This window comes from Neolamprologus multifasciatus, chromosome 3, assembly GCF_963576455.1.
Source record: "Neolamprologus multifasciatus chromosome 3, fNeoMul1.2, whole genome shotgun sequence".
NCBI classification, from domain to species: domain Eukaryota; kingdom Metazoa; phylum Chordata; class Actinopteri; order Cichliformes; family Cichlidae; genus Neolamprologus; species Neolamprologus multifasciatus.
This window is the reverse complement of record NC_140441.1, coordinates 19707836-19735641: the sequence shown is the minus strand read 5'-3', so window position 1 is coordinate 19735641 and position 27806 is coordinate 19707836. Positions and strand designations below refer to the sequence as shown.

General features: G+C 42.5%; 2 protein-coding genes across 4 annotated transcripts in view; one reads left to right on the top strand and one right to left on the bottom strand.

Annotated features, from left to right (window-relative positions):
• The window catches only part of slc16a13 (solute carrier family 16 member 13), a 16118-nt gene extending 10552 nt beyond the window's left edge, over nt 1-5566 (top strand). For all 3 annotated transcript variants that reach the window (XM_085148553.1, XM_085148545.1, XM_085148536.1), the window contains exon 6: nt 102-5566. In XM_085148553.1, the coding sequence (XP_085004679.1) occupies nt 102-355 (254 nt within the window). In that variant the 3' untranslated portion in view covers nt 356-5566. The remainder of the gene's footprint in view (nt 1-101) is intronic.
• Nucleotides 5416-27806, bottom strand: acap1 (ArfGAP with coiled-coil, ankyrin repeat and PH domains 1). The gene is made up of 23 exons (XM_085148461.1): nt 26808-27806; nt 24216-24273; nt 21618-21737; nt 21264-21317; nt 21062-21120; nt 19647-19830; nt 19364-19408; nt 19175-19270; nt 16812-16886; nt 15766-15878; nt 15588-15639; nt 15401-15501; nt 15111-15222; nt 14800-15011; nt 14647-14716; nt 14373-14467; nt 11168-11355; nt 11012-11062; nt 10736-10914; nt 10167-10276; nt 7552-7662; nt 7411-7472; nt 5416-6120 (listed from the first exon to the last, which is right to left on the bottom strand). Exons 1-23 carry the CDS (start codon nt 26858-26860, stop codon nt 6023-6025), a joined length of 2298 nt encoding a protein of 765 aa, XP_085004587.1. The 5' UTR covers nt 26861-27806; the 3' UTR covers nt 5416-6022.

The following is a 27806-nucleotide window of genomic DNA, read 5'->3' as shown; positions in this document are numbered from 1 at the left end:
GGCCGATATTGTGCACTTCAGTTTATCCCTCAGTCTTTCATCATCTCATTCTCAGTTTTACGGTTTCTTACACTTCAAGTAACATTCATGTTTTCTTTCAGGATTCTTGAAGGACGTCACAGGAAACTACATCGCCTCCTTCATGGTGGCCGGCTCCTTCCTCCTCCTCGGTATGCTGACCATGACCACCCTGCCTCGCTTTTTCTCCTGTACTGATCCACCGCCTCCTCAAAGACGTTCCCTTGATGCCAAAGAGAAAGTTTTGGATTTAGAGCTGGAGCAGATGAATATTTCGCCCTCTGACAAAAAACACACAGTGGAGTCGAATGATCCAGCAAACCCAAAACTCTGTTAGTAGATAGAGCCTTGCACATTCTGAGCACACAATCAAAATGCATCCTGTTGCGCACCTCCGTGAGCAACGATGTATTCATGTCATACCTCAGAGACTCAGTGAAAGCTGAAGCTTCCTGTGAAACTCGTAGCAGCTGTAAGGGAGCGGCGAGCTCCTCTCTCTGTTACAAATAAGAACCTCAGTTTAACGCTGGAGCCAGAACCTTCTGCCTTAAAGGAAACTGGACATTTTTTTAATAATTCACGTGACTGTTTTTGACATGTGAGATGCAAAGTGAGGTGCTGTTTTTTTTAAATTAATCAATTTTTATTATAATTGTTTTTGTTCATGTGAACATGAAACCTGAGTCTGATTTTTCTGCTGAAGACTGGCCAGGATCTTTTATATTTGCACACACATTCTTTGAATGTGGCACAGCTCGAAAATTAAGCAAATGCTTGATCATCACAGCTCAGTTGAGTAACAACTCAGTTAAACTTCAGGGACGTCGGTCCGTGCTGTCAAGAAGCATCCATGAGTCCATTTCACCTGCTTTAAGACAAATGAAATCATGCTGTCATTTCCCCTCCTGACCGATTTTGTTTGCTCGTGTCATTGTTGGTAGAACGAGTGCACCTGCAGCCAGCTCAGCTTCCACAGGAGGTTTGCAGAGTCCCCCAGCACAGTCTGAAGGGAGATACCAGGAGACAGGCTGTTACTTGAGGAGAGCTGAAGGCGAGCACTGCCAGAGCTACAAAAATGACCTAATGTATGATAAGGACCGAAGCAAAAAGCAACACTAGAGAAAAGTCAGTAGGGAGCGAGCAGTGGTCCTTTTTTTTTTTTTTTTTAATGGGGTTGTTTCCTCTGCAGAGCATCTGTCGTCACTTTGGTTTACATTAGAGTGGATGAAATGATTCAGTGGTTTCTCCTTCCTCTGGACAAATAGATACACCTGAACTTTACCTGAATTTGTGTTATACACCGATGGTCGAGTGCTCTCCTCATTTATTTTTTTGGTGTAGATACCCTCCATAAAGTGAGTCTCTTTTTTTAAATTTTGCGCCATCATTGCATACACTTTTACTAGCTTGGCATGACAGGACTAATGTGTGAAACATTAGCTCTCTGACCTGACCTGCACGTGACAATGTTTTAATTTGGAGAAACCCAGTAAATTGAGCTTAACACCAGTGGCACACTGGTTTTGGTCGAGTTACTGACAGGTCCTGTGAAAGCTGTTTTAAGGTTATTATAGTTAATTAATACTAAACCTATGCATGGCAAAAACTTGCATCACTTCAATCTGAGAAGCAGCCTCCACATTAAGGCTGGAGTCTAAAAATTATTCTGAAACTGATTTAAAAAAAACTAAAATAACACTTTTAAACAAGAAATTAAACAAAATAAATTTCAGTTTGTTGAATAGGATATGAAAGAATCAGGTAAAACTAATGGAAAGTAAAATGCTACAATACATGTGTTTTTTGGACTTTTTATATTCTTAACCCTGTCATGTAAGTCATCATCGTTAAGCTTAATTAAATTGCACAGTAGATTTTTAACCTATAAGATGCAAAAAATGCCAAATGTAGCAACTATAGTACAAATTTTGTATTTAATTAAAGTGCTTTGTAAGGTTCAATAAGCTCTCGATTTTCAAAAAAATATAAGAATTTTCTAGCAATTACTTTGTGGTTTAAGCTCTAAAGGGTTACATTTAAAGTTCTTCAGACATACAATATCTCACAATCATATGTAGGGATGGGTACCGGTATCCGGTGCCATGATGGCACCGGTTCTATCATAAACGGTAGTAACCAGACCGAAAAGCAGCGCACATTTCGGTGCTTTTTTCTTCCTGAGATGTCATACACTTTGAATTCTAGCCAATCATTTCACGTTTTGAGGATAGTAGGCGGGTCCAGGTATGTACGTTCTTTTAGAGCAGAGCTACAGATTAAAAACGCCCAAGGCGAAGCGGTCAAAAGTCTGGCTGTACTTCACAGCAAAATATGCAAACTCAGCAGCCTGCAACAAGTGCTTTAAGGTGATACTGTGATACTGTCAAAGGAGGTAACACCTCAAATCCGATGAAACACCTGGCGACGTATAGCTTTTTTTTTTTAAAAGCAGAGAAATGCACCGTATTTGATGCGAGACCTCACACCGAGCACATCTACTGCGGATGGGTTGCCTGTTATCGGTCCCGGAGTTTGCAACATCCCCAAAAACCCGAAGAGGAGAGTCCTGGCATTAGAAAAATCTCATTAGATACATTTTTTTTTTTAAAAATCTAGCAAGATACAATTTTTTATATATATTTTTTATACCCTGCTAGTGTAGCAGAAATGATGGCAGCAGCAGCCGTTCTTCTCTGGGTCAGTAGCTTAATGTTGTTTGTGTGTAATTTACGTTGAGTAGGCTAACCACATTATTACATTAATGCATGTAAGGTGAACTAGCAAACACCGTCGTAGTTACATGCAGCTGTCTTCTTGTTTGATGGCAGATACTCCCTTCAACCTGGCCAAATAGGCTAAAATTACCAAAGAAAAAGTGGAAAACAGTTAAACATGAGAGGTTTTTGGACAAAGTTTGTGTTTTTTCCATTGATTAAGCACTGCTTACAGCCAAGAATGATACCATATATGCCCCATAGCTGCAGAAAAGGCTAACATTGTTATCTTTTTACAAAAAAACAGCTGAACATGAGAGGTTTTTGGACCAATTTTGTGTTCTCCATTTTTTAAGCACCGGTTTGAGCACCGTTTAAGCACCGGCACCGGTATCGGATAAAACCTAAACAATACCCATCCCTAATCATATGTGAGCCTCTGCTGGCTCAAAGATGAGGTAAACCACAGTGCCAGCTGGTCTGGGTAAAAGAATTTGTATTTTAGATGCTGACTGGATTATGATGCTTCAAATTTAAAGGCATGTTAAACACACATACACGCTCCAAAATTAGGAGAACAAATTTAACGACTGCAGTGGCTGTTTTTCAGGTCGACGCTGATGATGATTTACTGCTGCCTGCAAATGCCTGATTTATGGTTGTAATCTGTTGAAGCGGATGTTTGGATATAAAAACCGCGCATGTCCTGTCCTGTTAACACCGATTTATTATGAGCTCGGCTAAATGAGCTGCTGGTGTCAACTCTGAACCTCAGGAATTCCTCTTCCCACTGCTGCGTTTTGTTGCACAGCAGGAACACAAGACTGTTTTCTCAGTTGCGTTTTCCTGATGACGCCGTCACCTTTTTTCCTCGAGCACTTTGTACTTTTGCTGACCGTAAACTAGAGCAGGCTTTGTAAACCAGGCATGTTTGGTTTGGAGAGCAGCTGGATGGTTGCCATGTTTGAAAGAAGAGCATGACTGGATCACTGTGACCTGCTGATCATTAGCACACTCACTTACTGGTGTTGCAATGCAAAAAGCAGGCGGTCTGTGCTGAACAGCTTCTTAGTGTGTTCTTCCTCAACAGTCTGTGACTCTGGAGTAAATTTATCTTGTCAGTTACCTGCAAACTGTCAGTGATTGTCTTCTTTATTATTATTTTTAAAGAAAACATGTATTTTCTTTCGGTTTATTTCAGTCTTTTCCTTATCAGACAGATCTTCACAGAGATTGTTTTCATCTAAAACGGCTGCAGGATTATGCTGCCCTCTGCTGGGCTTTTGACAGAGATACAAACCGTATTCATCTTCTTTAACCTCCTAAGACCCGTACTCGGCATGCATTTTTAATTTCTCTTTGATATTTGGGCTGATTGGGATCTGATGAATGTAAAAACAAAGGATTACCAGATTTTTTTCAATCTAATTTTTGTTTCTAAGAAAAATGAGAGCCACATATGAGGATATTTGTTTAAAAGTTTGATAGAACAGTAGCAGTATAGAGCAGTGGATATCAGGCCCTTGTAGAGCAAAATTGAGTATTTTGGTCTAAATAACCCAAAATGTGATGTCCACATATGTTCCCTTTAAAGGGAACCTCTTATGCTTTTCTTTATTTTCTCTCATATACTGTCACAGTGTTGTGTGCTTATATTAAAGATGGCTGCATACTCGCTGCTAGTGCTGGGTCTGACTCCATTTTTCTCTCATTTATTCTTCTGTCCCATCACATCCCAAAGGTCCTGTACTGGATTGAGATCAGGTGAGTGTGGAGGATATTTGAGTAAATGATGCTCTGCTTGTACAAAGGGGCCCAAGAAAATATCCCCCACACTATTACACCACCGGCTTGACTATTTTTTGTGGATAGATCCATGCGTTCATGCTGCTTACACCACATTCTGACCCCGCCATCTGAACAATCTGGAATCAACTGAAACAGTCATCAGTGCAGACAACCGTTTCCAATCTTTTATTGTCCAGTTTTAGTGAGTCTGCGACGATAGCCTCAGCTTCCTGTTCTTACTTGACACGAGTGATATTTGATGTGGTCTTCTGCTGCCTCTGCTTCAATTTTGGAAATGGTTTTCTGCATACTTTGGTTTTAACGCGTTTATTTGAGCTACTGTTGCATTTCTATCAGCTTAAACCAGTCTGGCCATTCTCTTCTGACCTCAAATATCAACAAGACGTTTTCCACCAGAAAACTGCTGCTCACTGGATATTTCATCATTTTTTCCAGTGAGATGCTGCCATGTGATTGGCTGACTAGATATTTGTGCTAATAAGCAGTTGATCAGCTATACCTACTTAAGTGGCTGGTTACTGTCTATATACACTTAAGACTGCTCTATACACTCTGTTGCAGGCATGTTTTTTCTACTCTTCGTTTAATACAATGTCACAGAAAGCAGAGATACCCAATACTGATGCTCTTAAGCACAGCAGCTGCATCTGTGAGCACCACCAGTGGAGCTACATGCTCTGTTTGCCAATCAGAAGAAAGCTGGATGAAACAAAGGTGGAGATAATATGGCTTGTTTCAGAGAAAGTGAGACCCAAGACCCAGGACAAAATTAGTAAGGATAATTAATGACTTTTGGAAAGTTGTGCAAAGCTTTAAAATAAGAACTTATTACTGCTTCAGTTTAAAAAGTTAAAACTGAAATACACTGAAACATGAGTTTGAATTTTTCTTTTATTTGATCTGAATACAAATTGAATGTACCTCACATAATTTAGACAAAACATGAACACAAAGTCCCAAATTTAAAAATCTGCAAATACTCCAGTTCATCGCAAGAAGGTAGAAATAAAATGCAACTTTTTACAACAATTTCCTACAAACATTTTTTTGTTTTTGTTTCATGTAACGAGTCAGTAGAAATCGCAAAACCTAAAACAACAGCCTCTTTTCGCTTACAAAAAGAAGGGGAAAAAAAAGAAATAAAAAACAGATTTACTGGTTTTAATAAGGAAACTTTTGGCAGAGTAACGGTGCTACCCTCAGCTACAGACACCTCACGCTGGTCTTATAAAGCTGTTGCAGTGTTTCCACGTGGACACGATTGTTCTGCTGTGACGTGCTCGCACAAAGAATTCACTGTTCGGAGTGTTCGTTCCCTCTGAAGTCAACACCAGCTGAGCTGTGACCGAACACGTGGCAGGTAGCCAGCGAGAGAGAGAGAGAGCGAGTGCATCTGCATGCCTGAAAGATTAATCTTTTCTATATGTGCCTGAAAGTATGTGGTGCTGCACTGTGGAATGAGGAGGTGGAGAGGCAGCTGGTTAAGACTTCGGGTCAGCACTGCGGCGTTTGAGCTTCTCTGGGTTGTTCGAGGCCATGTGGGAAAAGTCTCTGAAAATGTCCTGGTAGGTTTCATCACCTGAAAAAGACCAGAGAAGACGTGAGCCTCAAAACCTTTTGGGAATATTGAAAAGCTTAAAGAACCCACATTAGTGCCGCCCTTGCTTTCGGAAAGCACCCGTACTTTAATGTGCCGCAGCCATCGTTTCATCAAAAGCTACACCGTTAATTGCACACCAACTATTTCCTGGACACATTTAGAGCTGTAGCCCTAAAGCAAGACACATGCAACTGAACACAAACACACGTAATGGCATGCACATGCACTTTACCTCTTAGTTTGCTGTAGGTGGCGCACACTGCACAAGCAGTTGAGACCAGCCGGACGTCTCAGAGGGCAGAAGGCAAAGGCACACGAGTGCATACAACACAGACAACAACAACAGACAAAGCACAGCACGTCAAATACTGACCAGCAGTTCTTTCAAGCAGACAAACACAACTTGTTTTTCTTGTCTTTTTTCCTTCTCTCCCCATTCCCGTATGACTAAAAACCGGACACAGGAGACTAAAGTATAAAGTTATCAAGAAGCCCTTAAACGGACCCAGAAGACAACCACGAAGGAATGGTCTTTGCAGCTTGAAAAAGAGTCAAATGGCACAAAAAAAAACGCAAACAAAACCCACTGTTAACCTCAAGCTCGAGGGGCTGCGGCAGAGCGCTCAGTTAAGCACAAAAGAGGTCAAATCCAACAGTGTCGAAGCTTAAACTGAGTCACCGTTCACAGAACAGCAGGAGAAAATTGTCCTTGAGAACCAAAACCCAACCCTGAATTTAGCTTACATAAACTGGAATAAGAAACACAGTCACAAATACACAAATCAGCACACTGTACAGACAGAAAATATCCTAAATACACTGAAAATTGGCCTGACCCAGGTCTACTCTATACACAGCTTCTTTAAGCTCGCTTAAAGAACGGTTTAGTATCGAAGACGCCCACATGTAGGTCTGTGTTGACATAGTGTTCGGATGCTTTGTGGGTTTCAAAGTGCAGCATGATGTGCATTTACAATTCAAAGTGCGTGTGACCACCTCATGAGAACAGCTTCCACCCGTCGTACCCTCTGTTCAGGATTCTTAAAAAAATCTAAGTTGAAGCTTGTTTTTTTCTTTTTCATCTATAAACTCATGCACGGTAAGGCTTGATTTTAAAAAAATATATTTTTTAGCCCAGTTTGTCATTTTGAATCCCCATAGCCCATCCACTTATATGGTTCTTTATTGCCTGGAGACTCTTTCTAGTATTGGCCAGCCCACCTCCAGTCCCGCCCACTCCACCCCCTGATCCCTGCCCCTCTGAATGACCTGGTTGGCCGAATGCTCCATCCATCTCCCGCATCTCCTTGTTCATTTTGGCAATCCGCAACCTGAAAGACAGAAGATCGATTAAGCGAACCCGCCGCTGCTAATGTGGCTCACGTGTTTTCTTTCGAGTCAAACACTTACAAAGTGACGATGTCTGCATTGGCGTTATCCACGGCGATAGTTATCGGGTCCTTCTGGTTCTTGTCTCGGGCGTTGTAGTCAGCCCCTCGCTTCAAAAACAGACAAACCAACCTGAGAAACGGAGAAGAGAGAGCACATGAGAGACTTTAGCCTGGAAATCTATACTATGTCCAAGCTTTTCCAAGGACCCGAGCATTTAAGGAACTCAAGTGAAGGAACTGGAGTTTAAACTGACTTTCCCAACCAAAGCTTCTGGAGTTTAGTGTAGTTTCTCTTCTTGTTTTCTATCTCTACAGGTCCACTTTCATATCCAATCAACATTAAACTCATGTCACAGTAAAAACCACAGCGTCACAGTACTCTTCTCAGGAAAATCTTACAGGAAATGGACAAATCTGCATGTATGTGCTTCCAAGCCCTAAGGCGTGTGCAAGAGAACCAATAAAAAAATAGTTAAAACAATAAAAACAAACAGAATTATCAAACTCTTGATAATTCTTAAACAATCACTTTCCCTTTGTAGCCTCCCTTTATGCTGGCTTTTTTCCTGTTGGCTGCCCCTCTGAGAGATGATCGCATTGGGGATGTCCACTCATGATGTTTGGAGCAGTCTGAAGCCTGAACCTCAGAGATCACACAATAGCTTTCTAATGCAGAGTCATTAGTTCATGCTTGTGATGGAAAGCACAACGGGGACTATTAGTTCATGGGTTTATTTCTGTATTAGATTCGTATGGGTTCAATTCTTGGAACTATGAGTTCTGAACAGTTGTGTTGTCATGAATGTATCTGAATCATGTTATTTCTTGAATTTCAATGTATTATTGGAAACAAATAAAAAGATACTTAAAGGTAAGGAAACAATGAATTATACTGTATTATGTATTATAAAGTGTTACCGAAAATGTTGCTGCAAAAACAGGGAAAGAAAAGCTACAGTTTTGAGACTATTTAATATCAATTATGTCCAACTAACTCGTCGCTCTTAAGAATAAACCTTTATGTTTCATTGTGACTCATTTTCCACTTTACTCACCACCGGCAGGTATTGTTGGCATAATGAGTCACACTAGCCTTGTTATTAGGTTAAATATATCTTCAGTGTGTATATCGTCAAGTTTATACACAAAAATGGACATTCTGAATCCTTGACCTTGTTTTTTTGGTAATATTTGACGTCTGTTAACGTCCCCTTTGTTGTAGACAGTTGTTTACATCCTGGTGCTTTTGACCCTTACTCTTGATTTATGGTCACTCTTTTTGAGTAGGTGTCTGCCTACAGAGAGATGTATTCAACCTACGCAAACTGTTTACTCCTTCAAAAACCCAACGGCACGCAGCTTTACTGTGAGTAGGTCAAATGCTGTTCGGTGGAGAAGCTGACTAGAAAAGGGAAGGATGCAACAGTGGAGTTCACGGGGAACACGAGAAGTGCGAATTAAGATGAAAGCTAAAAAATCCAGAGTAAAGGCACAGACGGTGGCCGCAGTGAGCACTTTTGATTGTTTTGATCGGTTTCACTTCAGCTTATTGTAAAACTTCGCTCCTCTTCGCGGATGGCTGACAGGTCAACAACAGCACATGCAACAGCGGCCCGCAGACTGGTTGTACCGCATTATTTGGGCATTAGCTCCATCCAGCAACAGACGCTGTCTGCAGGTGGATGGTAGTCTGTAGCTGCCAAGTGTCTGCGAATGGAGAACCATGACGAGGCCCTTAAACTTCACCCACAAAGGACAATAAGAGACTACAGAAAGTCACTGATACTTGAAAACTTCAAAAAACTACGGTCACAAAAAAAAAAAAAAAAAAAAACTGCTGGCAGGGTGGAGTTTGAGGTAAACATCCAGGGCTAAACTTTTCACAATTTCTAGCTAGTCTTAGTTTATGATCTTGCCTCCACATTGCTGTCTTCCAGGCCCACGGTGTTAGACCTTTTGTCTCTGTTTAACATTTACATGTAAACCATAACCCCCACTGATTGTTCCCTGCTGTCCTCTTGTTTATTATTATAAATGTTATGTTATAATTTTCCAGTGGTTCAGAGTCATCTTACCGCCTCAGGCCCCCTCTCTGGGTTGGTAATCTCACCATACTTTGGTAAACACACCCTCACAGGAAAACTGGATCTGAAGGCACGTCTTCAACACCAGACATCGAGGAAAAACGCACACTCTTATGGTGAAGACTTGTCAGCCACCTGCCTTAAATCTACCCCGCTCTACCACCTTTTATACTCTAAATGGGACCATCATTTACAGAAGGAACATCACGTTGTGTTAAATAAGACTTGAAACCACCAGTTGAGCCCATAAACCCATTAGGAAACTCTTTACTGAAATCATGAGCAGTCGAGACATTTTCTCATTGACTTCTACTCAATCAGACTGCAACTGGTGGAGTTGCCCCCTGCTGGCAACTGGAGGGACTGCAGGTTTAAGGTCAGGTTTACGTCTTTCTACCAGTCCTCACATTTTTTACCCATGAAAGCATCCTGCATCACTGTGTTTTCTTAGTCCAATAACCAGTGTCTGTTTTCAGATTCTGTTATCTTGGTATGAAGCTATCTTTTTCACTGAAACAGGGCCGTGTCACAGTATCTGTGTTTGTCTTACCCCGTGTGGCCCAGGATGGTGGCGTGGTGCAGCGGTCCCCTGCCATTGCTGTCCGCCTGGTTAACATTGGCGCCGTTTTGCAACAGGAACTCGCAGGCTGCCAGGGCGTTCTGACCGAAACAGGAGAATGCGTGAGCTCAAACACCCTCTGAACCTTTACCAATTGCACCGTGTGTCACACAGTGTGAGTAAAAGGCAGGTTAAGGATAAAAACGCCAGAGTATCCTAATCGTTTAACACACATTTGCATGCAAATGTGCTTATAGCAGTTAAGAGATACTTTATTTTTAGTGGGAAGGGTATTTTGACCAGAGAACGTAGAAACCCATCGACTACTACATGACAGCGACTATTTCGGGACCTGTTTCAAAGGTAAGTCGTACCGTCCCGCTTTTGTTCTCTACAAGTGTTTAGCTGTACTCAAGCAAAGGCTGCTCAACCAAGACTGGTGTCCACAAATGGGACAACAGAGAGATTTCGTTATCACCTCCATCCATTTCCATGAGATCTAGAGGTCACAGAACTCGTAAAGAATCAAACTCTAATGATCGACTGAGCGTCCTTCTCACCACTGAGACAGCCTGTATCAGCGGCGTGCTCGACTCATCGTTCACGTTGACCCAGTTGACATCGGCTCCGTGGGCCAACGCGTCGGCCATGACGGGGAAGTTCTGCAGGGCTGCCGAGCGGTACAGCAGCGCTCCGGGGTGGAGGTGGCTGAGATCCTCCTCCTCTTCCTCTTCATTATCTGAAAGATTTAACAGATGTAATGTTATGTGATTCTTCTCAAAAGCTGTACAAGCTCTTTTTTGGTGGATCTGTGTTTTGTTGAGGTATTATCTCACCTCTGTGGAAGCCTGAATTGTTCATCTGGACAAGGTCACTGGGGCTTAACCCTAAAGAGAGAACGACAGTCGTGATTACTGATACAGCTGACCAGGCCCTTAGCGTTATCGAAGTACGCCTTCCTGTTTGACAACAGGGGCGACTCGCTGCTTTACCTGTGACCCGAGGCAGAGTGGCTCTGTTCGGTTTGGGCTTGAGCGGCGGTCTCTGCGCGATCTGTGTGGTCGCTCGGTTTCTCCTGCCGCTGGATCGCCTCAGCGGGGGGTTCCTGCCAGTCTCAGGCAGCTTATGGATAAACTTCTTTTCAACATACTTTGATCGAATCCACGACTCCTTGTCTCCTCTGAGGATCAGAAAGTATCAGAAAATGAGAAAGAATAAGCGCGAGCGATGGAGGATACGCTTCTCTTACACCGAGGTAGAGTTAAAACAGAAGAAGGCCACGTGCAGGGCCATGTCCATCAGTGTTTCTGGCTTTTCTTAAGCTCAGTTTCACTTCTCTACTTGAAGGTGTGAGACAGGAGAACAAGTTTCTGAGGCACAGAGTGGAGTAATGCATTCATTTAAATTTGGGGATGTTTGTGTTCCTACTTTCTGAAGTAAAGTTAGTTTTTAGGCCTTTACAGACTCAAAGTTGACCACTGATTGGTATAATGTAACCATGCACACAACTAGCATTGTTACAATTACAGGACAAGACACATGAGCAATAATCTTACAGAAGCAACTGTTGCTGTCCATCAGTCTGAGAAAGCTTATAAGGCCATATACAAATAATTTGAACTCCATCATTTTACGGTGAGCAAGACGACACACAAGTGTAAGTGTAGGCTCAGATCAGACTTTCACAATCCAGAGCAACTGAACAGCATGCTGGCACTAACACCTCATACCAACTGTGAAGCACGGTGGAGGAGGGGTGACGATTTGGGCTTATTTTGCAGCCACAGGTCATGGGAACCTCGCAGTCACTGAGTCAACTATGAACGCATCTACACACCAAAGTATGCAAGTTTTTGAAGTATTCTAGAGTTAAATGGCATCTCTCTGATAGCTAAAACTAAACTGGTTCATGCAACATGACAATGATCTCAAGCACAGCAGAAAATCTGCAACAGAATGAAGAAAAAAAAGATTAAAGATGTTGCAAAGGCCCTGTCAGAGTCCAGACCTCAACCTGACTCAAAAGCTGAGGTAGGACCTTTAGAGAGCTGTGAATAAATAAATGCCCACAAACCTCAAAGAACTAAAGCAACGCTGTGAAGAAGAGTTGGTCAAAATTCCTCTATAGTGATGTGAGAGACTGATAAAGCCACACAGGAAACGATAACTTCAAGTTATTACTGTTAAAGGTGAATCTACAAGCTGCTGAATCATGGGGTGTAATTAGTTTAACACGGTGAAATATTTCATGGGTTTCATTTTATAACTTAGTAAAGCCTGGATCACTGTTATTATGTCCTGATACCCAAACCTTTAGAGTTAAAAGAGGCTGTACTTCCCTTTGACCGTATCTGAAGCTTGCAGCCTCACTACAAGTTTCCGGAAAATACTTTAGTTAGAGAGTTAACCATCTGTTTCATGTACATGCTGCAGTTCCTGTCTGTCGTGACAAAACGCAGACGAGAGGAAGCAAAAGAAGAAAAAAAAAAAAAAGGTCTGAGATGGGTCGTAGGCTGCCGATGAAGTTAACCATAAACTACAAAGATCTCCATGGAGATCTGTAGCGAGTTAGTGATCCGTCAATGCAAAAATACAGCGTGCGCAAGCAGAATTGTTAGTAATGTTAATGTGGCAGCAGAAGGAGATGAAGAGCGTGTTCCTGTTTGTTTTTCTTTCCAGCTGCATCAATACCGATGTTCCATGAACCACTTAAAGAATGACGCTTGAACAGAGAGGGGATTGCAATAGATGCATGCAATATTCTCCCATCTGGAGGAGTCGTCTGAATTGCAAACAGGCAAACGCATAAAATAAAATACCAACACGATTAATGAAAGAATTGATTTAATTCAGTTGCAGCTGATTTGTTTTGCCTTTGGTATCAACCAACTATCATTAGCTCCTGACATCTATGGTCTACTTCCTCTACTGCTAATATTTACCCAATCATCAGTCTTGTTTTGGCAATATAATCATCGCCTAGCTGCAAACTTAAAGGAGGAACACCAGTAATTTTCTACTGCAGCTCCAGAGTTAAGAAACACAAAGTAGCTACTTTCAGCTGCTCCCTTGTCACAAGTGTTCGCCACAGCAGGTAGGTCCACATGTTTGATTCGGGCACATTCGTGTCTCGGCCTGAATCCTAATCAGGGACATTTGTTTGATAAGCTAATGTGTAAACCACTCCACTGCGCTCAAAACTGAAGCACGAAAAGGCAGAAATAACTTGATTTTGACAGAAACCTTAGACATGTCCTGCTATATGCTCACACTTTTAACACTCGGTGGCATCCCCGTCCAATCAAGCAGAAACTCAGAGGCTTGAAACTGAAGCCAAAGTACCAAAAAAACTGCCCGAACGCAATTGACTAAAAAAGTAAATGGATCTCACCAAAATTCTAAGTTTTACAGCAGAGATAAATATGTTACTTAAAACAGTTTAAAGTGTATTCTGAAGTTGATGCCAACTGTACAGGGTGATTATTTCACAATTCTCCTGTTTACACTAAATTAACTATTTGAGTTGTACCTATGGGTACAGGTGTGTACCACCAATTCAGCTTCAGCTAATCTGAGCCACTGAACTGGACGTCTCAACTATGTTTGTGGTATTTGTGCCTTTAAGACCCTTTTTAAATCAATAATCTGTCAAAAGTCTGTCCAGGAGGAATGTTCTCTAGATTTTGAATGAAATGTTAATATTTATTTTCATGCCAGCGCTAATTTACATAAATCTGTGTCTGTGCATGCTTCTGAGATGAACCGACCTCTTGTCATAAGAAAGGTGGAATAGGTACCTGTTATATACACTCTATCGATGCACTGCATGAAGCTAGTTAGCAGTAGCGGATAACTTAGCACTCTGGCATTCTTCCAAATCTGGTCACTCTGGGCTCCAAATAAACAAGATAGCAACAGGCAATGATGCTAAAATGAAACCATTAAAGGAGATGTTTGTAAACCTGTTTTTGTGCCATCTTTTATATACAGTCTATGTTTCTGATGCATTTTCTCTTGCACACGTCATGAAGTCTCCCAAAGCATGATAGCAAACAAGAATAACTGTCGGACTACACAGCGCTCCTTCAGGACTACAGAGGATATTAAATATAAATTTTTAATACCTAAGGAGACTTCCTGTCACACATCTGCACGTGGAAAAATCAGCTGAATGCACGTTGGATTGATTATGCGTACCTGGGACTGGAGGGATTGGGCTTCTTGATGGTGATCTCATCAATCCGAGCTTCATAGATCCTGTTGATAACTGTGTTCCCCAACTCGCACATCAACTAAAGGCAGCAGGGAAACAAGATCAAATAAACCATATTAAGTACTAATTTCTTTCTAATTTTTTTTATTTTGTTTTGGCTTATATAAAGAAAACGGTTGCATAATCCACTGTGGTGGAACTTTTTCACAATAGGCCACAGGGAGGTGGAGCCGCTGCAGCTTTAAGATTTGAAATTACCTTAATAAGCTCGGGCTCCCAGGAGTCGAGGGTGAGGGAGCGTACTTTGGAGAAATGGACTCCAAGGCTCCTGGAAGGAAAGGGAAGGAAACCATTAAAGCGCACAGTGGAAGCCAAATGTGTGTGTGTGTGTGTGTGTGTGTGTGTCTGTACCTGTGTATTCCTGAGCAGACGATACAAAGTGTGATGCCCAGGTTGATGGAGGCCCAGTCAGGACCCGGCTCTCCGCAGTCGCAGCACTGCCTGTTCCCCGGGATTGCCTGAACCTCCTCCAGTGCTTTGCAGCCCTCGTTGTCCTGATCCACGCCTCCTCCACCTCCTCCTCCTCCCAGGCTGCTTGTAGACACCGAGCTGCAGCGCTGTCTCTGATAACAGAGACACATGGGAATGGCAAGCATTTAACTCCCACTGGAAAGTGCACGTTGAAGATAATGTGTGTGTGTGTGTGGTGTATGTGTTCTCACTGGGCTGAGCGTGTCCTCTCGGCGCTCCTGAAAGGCTGAAGCGATGCTGTTTTGGACGGCGCTGATCCATGCTTGCTGCTGCCTTTCTGAGTCTGCCTGCAACAAACAGCACCTACGCAAACACAGGCACACATGCACAAAGTCACACAACAGTGACCATTTAACACTCGAGAAGCAAAAAACTAACACCTCGGCAGTCTGCAGGACGCTTTAACACACATGTGACGATAATGCAACTTCACCACCATTACTGGAACAGACATAGGCAGGTGTGCATGAAGTGAACTCACTTTGATGGGGAAACCACTTCAAAGCAAAAACGCCTCTCATTTTCAATGCTGGGTTTGACTGTGCAAAGACGCAAGTCCTCCACCACGACTGTAGGTTGTTCCTAAAAGATGGACAAACCGTGATGGTCAGGTTGCATACGTGCAAATTCGTCTTTCCAATGTGCTCGTGACCCTAAGCAAAATTTACCTTGAATTTCTTCTGATACACCAGCTGATTCTTCTGAATTGAAAACCAGCGCCTGAGGTGGAGAAAGAGTTTAGCTTTTTAGCTGTTTTCATTCACTGCCGGACAAGCAAACGCACGGTGGACATCGGATTTATCACAGTGAGGTTCATGAGAGGAAAAGCGCACAGCAAAGTTGTACCTGCTCCAGGTCTTGAAGGCGTTGCTGGCCCTCTTGTACAGATAGCCCTCCATTGCGATCCCATTAGCTGCGTCACCATTAAAGTCCATAATGGAGTCATCATAAGACATGTCCTTGAAATATTTAAGAAATTAAAATCACATTGTGTCATCTGCTTCAGGGCCTATTTTTTCTCCCCACAGCTTTAATTGTGTTTACAAAAAGTGATGTAATACAGAAGTAATTGGTGCGGTCCAGATCTGGCGTACCATGTGGAATGATTATTCTTTGGGTTGTCCTCCCTGTTTGCAACATCTGGGCCAAAAGTTATCAATAGCGGTGCTGCATTTCATCCGAGAATGATGCAAATAAAGCAACCATGCTATAATCGATGCCATTCAAATGTGGGCTACTTTTAGGCTGACATCCAGGCCTAACCTGACCCAGTAAGTTGCACCCATGTTAGATTTGTTATATTTGCACCAAAATGCTTTAGTCTCACAGTACATCAGTTTGTCGGGGCCAGAAAAAGCCCATCAGCACTGAATCCTTTCCAGAAGATGCCAAAGTCCCTGGTGGGCTCCAATGAGCAGAGCGTATTTTACTGAAATACACATCTGTCTGCACAATCAGGAGCTTAGCAACCAAACCTAGCATACAGGTACCTCTTAGTCCCCTTGAGGTTTTTATCTTTTTATCTATATTACATATTATATGTTATTATGTTGCCTAGCAACCACCTACCAACTGTCTAAAATGACTAACTTGTTGGATTTATGCATCTTTATTAAATCATTGCGTCATTTTAACTTCACAACACTAACATCTAATTTTTATTGTTGCAACTTTCATTATGCATCATATACTGTTATGTCATCGTGTTGTCTAGCAACCACCTAACAAGAGATTAAAATCACAGATGAAAACACAGCTACATGGTGTAAAAACGAACGTGATAGCACCAGAAATGCCGTTTTCGTTATTCCACTGTCTCCGTCTTGTTAAAACCTAATGCCTACATTACCCATGATGCCCCTTTTGGCTGTGAACGTTTGTAACTGCATTACCTTTTTCTTGATTGCTGCGTGTCTTTGCTCCATGTCCCTCTTTTCTCTGGCACAGTCGAGAACAAACTGTTTGTGCTGTCAAAACACAACACGACACAGCGGTTATTAAACCTGGATTCATATTTTTACACTTTCAACTCGCTGTCCAGCTCTACCAGGTTAAACACACACTGAAAGGACAGTGGTTTGATCACCCTACCCTCCTGTCACTGTGCTGAAATACCCTTGGGCAAGATAGTGAACCAAACACTTTATAACTGAATGTTAGAAACTGTTTATGCGTAGAAAGCGAGTAGCGAGGTGCTTTAAAAGCACCAGCCTATTTACCAGTCAAACTGAGATTATTCAGAACATCAACATTTTTACGAGCCTTCAGATTTGCACCACTTTTATTCAGGTCGCTAAACTAGTACAAAACCCCCACACCAACTATTTTTCAGCATCTCTCACCGATCACTTTATCTTTTCCTTTATTTCATAAGAACATCGCAAATTTTAAAAAATAAAGCCCAAAACAGTTTGTGAGAACCGTTTAAAACTGTGAAACCTGCATAGTCTTTCCATTTAATGTTATGAAGGAGAGTTTTCTCCTTTCATTTTCATCTCCGACACATTTAGTTCTTTCAGAAACTCAGAGAGATCGGCAGCTTCGCGGTGGGTTATCACTCCTGCGCACTCTTGTGCAAACAGGAACTAGGAAGTGCTGAACTTCTGCCGTGTATCCTGCGCCAAACCAAAAAACAACATGGGTGGTCTCTCCTGCACAGAGCCTGCTTAGAGCATCACCCTCTCCCTATTTCACTCTCTCCTCTGCTCTTGCTCGTTCTCATCATTTCCTGTTCAAACAGGAAGCGCTTTTCTGTGGTTTGATCCGGTCAGTGAACGTGTTCACAATTTACTTCCTGTTTGAAACTCTTTTTATTTTATCAAAAACACTTAGCAGCAATGCTGCCTCTGCTCAAGGTTGACGGTGCAGAAAAGATTTTACAGTTTCCTCTGCAAAGGAGCAGGAAGGGGCGCACGCGCACACACACACACAGACATGTGAAATATTTCCTGTTGTTGCTCACTTTTTCCTGTCACGATGAAAGTGTGATGTCACCTTGTGACTCCACTGCCCCTCCCCAAAGAGATGCCAGTTCCTAGCTGGACAGAGTTAACCCAAACAGCATTTTGGCCAAAAGCATCATACCATGACGCCCGTGGTCCACAAACACGATTGTTTCATTCAAAATGTCTTAGCAACATCTTGTGTATCCCTAAGCTAGAACAAACATTTGTTATCCATTTCCTGCCTCATAAATCATCTGCGAGGCTTTTCTGGGTGTTTCAGGCCTACGTTGTTCACCAGCTTTTGGTTGGCTTCTCTCTTTTTAGCATGCAGACAATGTACAATGCAGCAGTTTATCACCACTAACTAATCAACTCAGCAGCAACACTTTGTCTATACATGTGGTCCGATCATGCTTACTGTGAGTGTCCCTAGAAAAAGCCCATTCTAATGCAAGAAAAACACTCTGTGCATTAAGTTTACAGCAATTCGTCTTTGGCTCAGGATGAAAACGCAAACTTAGAAACTGCTAATGTGGTTGTGTCCACTTTTTTTAAGGAAAACATTTTTCAGAGATGAAATTAACACGTTGACAGCCTAGGCCAAAAGCACTTTTTGTCTATAAAGCTTATTTCCTCCTTCAACAACTGTAGAGTAGGTTAAGATTAAATACAATAATGAAGTTTAATCCTTAAAATTGCGTAATTTTACAAGACCAAACATGGTCACTTCTGGTCTAAAAAGACCAACGAGTGCATCAGGAGTGGCTGTTTCCATCTTTTACATACAGTCTATGGGGGCAGACTTTGTTACCTATTTTAAGGGTGGCTCTTTGGTGCCCTGGCAGGGCCTGTGTGTGTGTGTGTGTGTGTGTGTGTGTGTGTGTGTGTGTGTGTGTGTGTGTGTGTGTGTGTGTGTGTGTGTGTGTGTGTGTGTGTGTGTGTGGCTTGCTCTTGGCAGCTGACTCCAGTTTAGCCAGAGAGAGGAGTGCTCTAAGAGCTCAGTGCAGAGGAGGCGGTTTTGTTTGGCTCCTTTAACCCTTCTTTGGTTACTCTTTTGTTTAGTTACCAGCTTCTAGTTTTGCTGTGTTTTTAACTCATCATTTGTTGTTATTCCCTTGAACTTCTTAGAAAGAAACACACACACAGCAGGATTACAAGTAAGGTTTCTATTCTACACATTCACAAGTATGAACACATTTTTCTCACATTGAGGATATCTTGTTCCTGTCCTACTGCTACTTATTTATGACTCATGCACAGACGGTGTCATTTTAACCGAAACAGAGATGTAACAAAACAGAAAGAGTTACCTCTTCATTCAGCTTTTGTCGATACTCGTCCAGTTCTGACAGAGACTGGTGACCCTGCAGGAAGAACTGGGCTTGGGCATCCATCAGCGACAACATCTGACAGGAAGCAACACAAAGCCAGTGAGAAACGTCTGAAGATGGAGTATGCATTTAAAAATGGACACAAACAGGTAAAAAAAACCAACTCACTGCCAGGACAATATCTGTCTTCTTCTTGGCCTCAATGACATTAATCTGAGAAAAAGAAAAAGCAGGAAGCAATGGTTAGAGAGACTTCCATATTTTCATGACCAAAACAGATACTGCCCAGCCAGAAGCCACAACCACAAGACTGGACGGAAGCCCCGAGGCAGGCCTGTTATCATCCAAAGCAAAAGTATGACCACTGTGCTGCTGCAGGCTGTTGTTCCAACCTAGCAGTCTGAGTTAAAGTGAAGCCTGTGTGAGCCTCTCTGCACTCATCTTTCCTCACCTCCAGCACGTAGTCCAAAGCCTCAGACCTGAAGGCCTTGTGCGCGTTGAGCAGGGCGTTACTCGCCTCGTCCACTTCGTGCTGCTTCCCGCGTGGAGCCTGGGCATTCCTTGACAGCGCCCCCTCCAGGGCTTCGCTGCTCTTTTCAAACTCTTTTCGTCTGTCCTTAAAACGACGAACATCTCTGCAGAACAGGAGACGAAGGTAAGAAGGGGAAAAAAAGTATTATGCTGTGCAAAAATCTTGAGCCATCACTCTTTTCTGTGCATATTTCCTGCAAATGTTCTAGTAATTTTGTATTATAGTGCTCTTGAGCAACAGTTCTCCACGCTTTCTTAATGTCTTTCAAAAATTATTCTGGTGGCTTTTTCACTCCTTTTCAGCCCAGTCCCTGTACCTGACTTTCTTCATTCATTAAGCCCCTTGACACTAACCTATGAGTCATTCAAGCAATAAAAATGCACCTAACTCAAGGGATGAACCAGTGTTCAGACAAATTGGCAAAGAAACAACTTTAAATGGTATCTTTAGACACTTTGTTGTTAGCAGCTTGTCACAAAACAAATCATTTGTTTAATTGATTCTATTTAACGCTATTTGTAAAACACAGTGGAGACTGTCATGGTTTGGCACTGCATTCTGTTGTGTTGCATCAAAATTGATGCAATTAAGTACACAGAAAATCCCATCAGATTTTTATCCATCATGCAACAACATCTGGAAAGCATCTGCTTGACAACAGCTTTATTTTTCAGCATGACAATAATCCCAGACACTTTGCCAATGCAATAAATGGACACCTGGATAGAAAAAACACACACTATGGAGCACTATCGGTCATGGATTAGCCTCCCCAGAGCCCCGACCTCAACACTACTGAAGCAGTGTGGCATCATCTAAAGGTGGAAACATCATGTCCTTCAGGAAGTCTGGAGAACTATTCCTGAAGACTTCTCACAGAAATGGAAAGAAATCTGCCTCATAGAGGGAGGTAAAGTAAGCAGTATCCACATTACCAGATCAGTTTTTATGCAAAAGCAGAAAGCAAGTTATTGGATGCTGCTAAGTCACATGCACATGATATAAAACATTTTTTAATCACCGGCAAATTTATTGTTCTTTCTTTCTTACTTTTTTACCATAGCTTTTGTGCAATACTGTTTACCACGTGACGCTATCGCAAATACCTCTCTTATCTAATCTACCAAGTTATTTCCACTAATGGGAGCAGACCACAAGACAAACTATGAGGAGAAGCAGAACGATTATGACAGGCACACATGCAGGGGAATGACTGTATCTAAGGAAAATGTACGTATGTATGAAGTGTATGCTGGTGCTGGTGGGAAAGAAGCTCAGAAACTTAAAACCGTAGATCGAACACACAGGTGGGGCCACCGTAGCGGCTCACTCACTCTTTCACAAAGCTTTGCAGCTTCGCCCTCACTGACTTCTGTGTGGTCTCAATCACTTCCTAAAAGGAGACAAAGACAAACATATTAAATGTCAAATGTAATATGTTCAGCGGCGTGCTGCAGCCGTTATTGACCACATACTGCAGCTGATAAGCATCGGCACTGAAAAGGAGAAGTCAGAGGCCGTGAATAACAAACTCACCCCCTGTGCCTCAAAAATGACATTCAGCTTTTTGGAAAATTTCTCCAAGCAGTCCTGCAGAGCACAAATCTTAGATTAGACTCTGAAACTTATCAAGTCAATAATGTATTTTAATGTTTTCATTCATCGATTCATAACCGCCATCTTTATTTACAGCTTCCGGGCACTTTGAGAACCTAAACTCGGGTTCGTTTAGTCTCAGAAAAAGTGCACAGATCTTCAAAACATGATCAGATGGCGCATTTATCAAATGACGAATTAAATCTGACACCATCTGAATAGAAACATTACATGAGACAACACTAGTGCACAAATAACTCTCTGATGATTGGCATGCCAGTGTGCTCTGCTCACCGCCATCATCTTGTCCCCGGAGCATTGGTGTCCGAGCTCCCGGAGGCCATTCACGAAGCTCTTGCTGGTCTGACAGTAGGCTTTGCCGGCCTCCAGCATGGCCTGGCACTGTTTCACTAGCTGGATGACACAAATAAGCAACACGAAGATTAAACAATCTCCTGAACAATGTAACAGCAGGCAACAAACGTCAGTTTAACATAATCTGCATTCATGCTGAGTATAATCTTGTTCACAGATTTTAATTCTGGTTCTTCAGTAGCCGTACTGGAGACCTGAGAGAATAAGTATAAAACATGCCGGAAGTATTTCAAACCTTCATTCTATCTAAAGACCACCAGGTGGCGATAGCTGTGTTTGCAGTTGCAAAAAGACTTGTGGTCCTATAAAATTGTATGCAGAAAGCAGCTTGACGTCTGTAAATACTTTCCTGCTAAGTGTATGAGCTCAGTCGTATATTTTGAGTCATACTGAAGAAAGAGTGGTCGACCACTTCATGTAAGCACTATGTTTGTTTCTCTTTTAACTCCATTTTGGTCTCCACCACCATACGAGGACTATATGAGGCTCTTTTATCTGTTAAAGTTAGCTTTTTTCTTCTTCTTCTTTTGCTAGCTTATAGCTAATTTGGCTAGCTGGCGAAATAAAAAACAGCAATGTTGTTTTTGTCTTATTTTTGCTGAAACAGCTTCTTGATAGTCTGCTCCTGGAAAATATGAGAGGCTGTTTCTGCCACTGGAAAAAGAAATTTGCCATCTATGAGTCAAAAATTCAGGTTATTATCTAAATTTTGACTTACAGACTAAAATTTCCGAGGAAGTTGAAATTTTTTTAGATAGCTGCCTGAAATTTTGACTCTAGCTAACTTGAAACTCAAAACCAGCTCTTTCTGGTAAAAAATAAAAATAAAAAAGATAAAAATTTCATTGGTGGAAACAAACAGCACTGATGGAAGGACTGAGACTGAAACAGCACAAACTGCGTCATGCCAGGAAAACTTGCTTTAAAGCTATTTAGAGGCCAGGAAAGTGGAGGATCTCTATGTGTTGAATTATGCTTTTTAAATAAAAGTAAATACATTAATTTTTTAGTTAAAGGTCAAATATAAACTGAGCTTCTGCCTTGGAAAGATAAGGCCTGTACCCAGTGTCCACCCTCACAGTCGTTTCCACTTTTTTGTTGATTAGACCTTTCCTCTGGCCTCTGTGAGCACCCTTTGAAGTTCAAAAACAAGAAATTACATACAGATTATATTTTCTTACCCATTAAAAGCTCCATTTATCAAGCAATAAAACTCACTGCTGATCACTTCAGCATAATCTGCTGACTTACAGCTTGAAGCCTAACCAAAACCTAAACTGTAATGGATGTTTGGGGGGTAAAACATTAATATTAAATCCCTGCACCAAGACATGTCAGTGACTCATTATGTAAGCACACACATCACTTGAGCGTAGATATGACTGCAGTGGCATCATAGGACACGCTGTCTGACCTTTTTGTGCAAATCTCAGTTAATTTATCTGCTTTTCTCTGAGCAAAAGCACCTCTGAACCTCTGAACACAGCGAAGACATGAAGCTGAATCCACACGCTTCAGTCCTGAACTCAACAAAATTAGCACAGTGGCTAATTTGCATACAAAACAAACAGATTACACATCTCTCTACACTGCTACAGATCACAAATGAGCTCCATGCAGCATTAAATCCACACTTCACTTACATAACGAATACTTACAATCAGACCTTTATATAGAATATTAAGTTTGATTTGTACTCCAGCAACATTTAACTCTAAACACCCTCCTTTTTGAGACTGTGGTATTACTCGTACAGTAGATTATCTGCTGACTTCTTCTGATCTAGTCAGATAACTGAAAAATATAGCGTGCAGTGTTTGTCAAAGAAGAAGAACTTTGTCCCAAAATCCTTTTGGGATGTGGCTCAGACCTGTCGCAGCATGTGAAATAACACCGGGACAGAAAAAAAACAAAACAACATGTGCTACTTCCTTAAACCTAATCTCGTGGAAAACATCTCATGCATGCTGGGAAAGGCTTCTTTCTGTTTCACCTGCTCAACTGAAATCAGTCACATTCATGACACTTTACAGGCAAAGTGAGTGTGTTTGTTTTTTTGTTTTTGTATTTAAAAATGGTAAAATATAACATGTGGGAACCTGAGCTCGCAGAATAACTAACAACATAGTAGTAAGTCACTTTGATTTGTTCTTATTCCGTATCATCGGGGAACAGAAACGCAGTATGTGACTGACGTCTATCAGATGAATAGATCTGAAACTGTAGATTTTTACAGCGTGAGCACGCAACAGGGAATATAGGTCGGCACGGCGAAGCAGAACAAAGTGCAGTTCTCTCTGAAGCAGGACAATATGATGGGGAAGCAGCACCTGCAGGCACTTCCTGCTCGCCGTCAGGTGAAAAAAGCTCCAACCACCAACGCCCACCGCTGACTTCGCTGCCACTGTCCATCGACACGTGATGCCTCTTCTCCGTTTGTGCACTTGTGTGTTTGTGTGTGAAGTGGATGGGTGACTCACAGCGGTGCTATTTCAAAATCATCTGGAGGTGTCTTACCTTCTCCAACCGTGTCTCGAGTTCACTCACGTCATTCTGGACGTCTTCGATCTCAGCTCTGGAAAAGAGAAAATTTCAGTTAAAGGTCAGGGGTCATTGATTTTTCAATATAAGGTGTGAAAACCCTTCATTTTAAAGTCATTTATCAGCTCTATCCTCTCAAAAACTGCTTTTTCTCTTTTTTGCACAATTATAAACTAGAATAAAACATCTTTCTGATGTTTTACAGACTAAATGTTTCATTTCTTTACACATTTCTGCAAACATCACTCCACCTGCCCTGTGATTGGCTGGGTTAGCCACCACCACCCCTCCCCCTCCTGCAAACCCTGATCTAAATAAGCAGTTAAGAAAATGAATGGATGGATTCTTGCACATATTACCTCTTGACATTAAAACATAACCACTGCAATATGATGCGCTTCTGTGGTGCAAGCTCAATACCTTCATGGGCAGCTTTATTTCTCCATTTCTTATTTGCTCTGCACGCTTACAAACCAAATAATTCATGCTTAACATTTTTATTCTTGTGCTTTATTTCCACTGAGATGATGCATATGACTCCTCAGCATTTCCATGCCTTTAAAAGCAGTGGATGTCAACGTGTCACCGTCACAGTGCGCAGGAACAGTCGCAATCGCACAACAGGAAAGAGTATTTTTTTTGTTGCCTTAATATTGTGCAGCTAGAGAATTACTCCACATATTTCACGGCCGCCACTATTTCAGGCCCCGGGCATCTTGTTTTACACTCATTTAGCTGTAATTAAGCATGAAGCGTTGGGTATTTTTAGAATCTCTGTGACCTTCGGCAGGGTTTGAAGTGCATTCCTGTGGGTTTGAATGGAGCTTAGGGGACGCTCCAGCCATCAGAAGTTTATGTAGGCCCACATGACTGCAAAGAAAACCTCCAGTGTGCGTGTAATTGATTACGTTTTGTTTTCTGGGTTCAGGATGTGGACTCGAACATCTCTGAGACAAAAGCTCCTCAGAGATTCTCTTTAGGGCTGGTCTTTTTAAGGGCCTTCTTCTTTTTCTTGTTTTTTTTGTCGTGACACTTTCTTTCGATCTCTTTCTGCCTGTCGTGTCTTCTCATACCAAACGCTAAACCATGTGGTTTCCGCTGCCTTCCACCAACAGTACAGAGATACAGAGAGAAACAGAGAGGCAGAGAAAGAAAAAAAAAAAAGAGGCGCGTCTGAGCGGGGAGAGGAGGCCCGGGACAGACAGTAACTGTTTGTGTTTGTTAGTGCGGCGAGGTTTGAATCAAAGTCTGAGGTCATGTGCTCTTGAAACACGACCAAATGACATGTCAAGCCAGGAGAGAAGCGAAGAAAAGGGTTGTTTTTTTTAAAAAAGAAAGAAAGAAAAAGGTCTAAAGGAGAGAGGCCACTGTGGAGGAGAGAGAAGGAGCCCTTGATTAAAAAGAGGCACATCCTTTTTATCTTCTTCATGTCTCCTTGCAAGAGAGACGGAGGCTAAGAAAGCAAATTAAGACAGAGCTTAAGCTGAGTTTCCGCCGTGGTTCTCCCCACAGAAAACACGCTTCCTGTCTCCTGTTGATCACCTCAGCACATCTCGCTTCACTTCCTGTCGCCCTCCCACCCCGCTGTTACCTAGTAACCAGAAGGTACCACATTTGAGTGTCTGTCCCAAGGTGTCAGAGCACTTTATTTCCCCTCATTTTTTTTTGGCCCTCTGTATTGTCCATCCATCTTCCCGTGTATGTGTGTGCGATTAACCCTGTCTGTGTATTTGATGACTGCAGCACCTCCTCCTCCCTCCTTCACCCTGCTCGCAGCCTGACACGAGACCTCACCACGTCTGCTGCCACAAGTCAAACTTTCCACTGCTGTGTGAGCCCCATAAATTCAAGATGGGCGCGAGAAAAAGACTGAGGTATGCCAAATCAGGCTGAGGCAGCCACTGTGACTCAGGCGAGCTGCCAGAAACTGTCAAGGCACACCCAAAGTTGTGCCAAGCTCTCTCTTGAGCCACTTGCAAAAGCAACTCAGAAACACTTCCCTTTCGATTGCACCAGATGTGCTGATGTTGAAAGGAAACTGGTCGCACTCTGCTTTGCTGACACGCAGCAGGAGCTGCAGTGACCCAGCCTGAATTAAGATTTCGATTCTCTGAAAAATGAGTGTGATCTCTCTGAGAGTGGAGGTGGGTTGATCTCAACAACTATCAGGAAGAGGAAGCATCAAAGCTGCAACTGAAGTTTGGAAAACCAAGCCACTAGTGATAGCACTGCTGATATTTTCCACTGGAAGGAGTTTCATGGCGATGTTTGAATGTCCGTGGCTAGTACAGGTTTTCTGTGGTCTCGGTGAGACGTGGGAAAGCACCTCAGAGCAGCAGATCAGCCCCCCACGGCCCTGCAGGCCTGCGCAATGTCCTCATAGCTTTCAGTGACTTTTGACCCGAGCAGCTCAAAATCTCTGACAGAAGAGTGAACAGCATAAATAATGTGTTATTAGGGAAACATGAATCAGCCTTTAATCCATAATCTCCTGCTGGAGCTGGAGCAAAGCCAGCTTTTCACTGGTGACATCAGCATGACTAACGAAGGTACAGGTGAAACTCTTACCTGAAGCGCGGGGAGTCCTTCAAACCCTCCTCAAAGTCCAGCTTCACCGTCATCCTTTGCGTTGACACCAGCCCTCGTGACACTTCGTGTATGTATGTGACTCCTGACTTTCAGCTGGAGGTGCCCGGCAGCCTGGCAAAGACAAAAACTAACTCTTTTCCCCCCCCCACTCGTTTTAACGCTCCACATCGGCAGCCCGGATCATTGTTCTCGCTGCTGGGTGTTTTCGCTCTCGTGTATAACTTGTTTTCCTCTCCGGGTTTCTTTCTTTTTCGCCCGATCTCTTGCACATTCGCGTCGGAAGAGAACTTGTCAGCACTGAATGAACTGAGGGGATGTTAGTCGCGTCATTACCATCTTATGCGGCAGATTGAAAAAAAAAAAGGCACAGTCCGGCGCAGAAGATGCGCAAAGCCGCGGGAGGAGTTCCAGCAGAGGGCCAGAGTGTCCTTATGGATCCCAGAGGAGTTCAAATAAAATCCGATGGCAGCGTGAATCAGGACTCCCCGGGGGTGCCGAGTCTAGTACTCTGCCTGTCTCTCTGCCTCTCTCTCTGTCTCAGTAGAGGTCCACCCCCCATGTCACGTCCCACTATTTCCGGGTTTGTTACTCATGGCAAACTGTGGTTTTGAAGTAGGAAGCTGCACATAATAACAGACATACACTGCCAAGTTGCATCATATGAAAAAACGCCGAGCTGAAAGACTTGCAATCTGACACTAACGTTTAACATCCACACCGGCTCCAGCAGGCCATGTCGTGACTTTTCACCCCCCTCACTAAGTTTCTCTCTTTGCTGTTTGTGTGTTCTACTTTTCAGTTACAGTACAACAGTGAGCTTCACGTGCAGTTAGACTGGGTGTGTATTCTTGTCTGACAACCTTGTCTGTTATGGTTTTTGCTGAGGTGTAAAGAAACTCCCCTATAGCCACCCACTGCCAACAGATCCACTATGGAAGTTCATTCATGCCAAGAAAATAATGAACCTATTAATAGCAA

Coding starts and splice junctions, on each gene's coding strand:
- acap1 (XM_085148461.1), bottom strand. CDS start 26,860: ATGACGGTGAAGCTGGACTTTGAGGAGGGTTTGAAGGACTCCCCGCGC. Junction 21,738..24,215: donor TCGAGACACGGTTGGAGAAG/GTAAGACACCTC, acceptor TGTGTCATCCAG/CTAGTGAAACAGTGCCAGGC. Junction 7,473..7,551: donor AATGCAGACATCGTCACTTT/GTAAGTGTTTGA, acceptor TCTGTCTTTCAG/GTTGCGGATTGCCAAAATGA.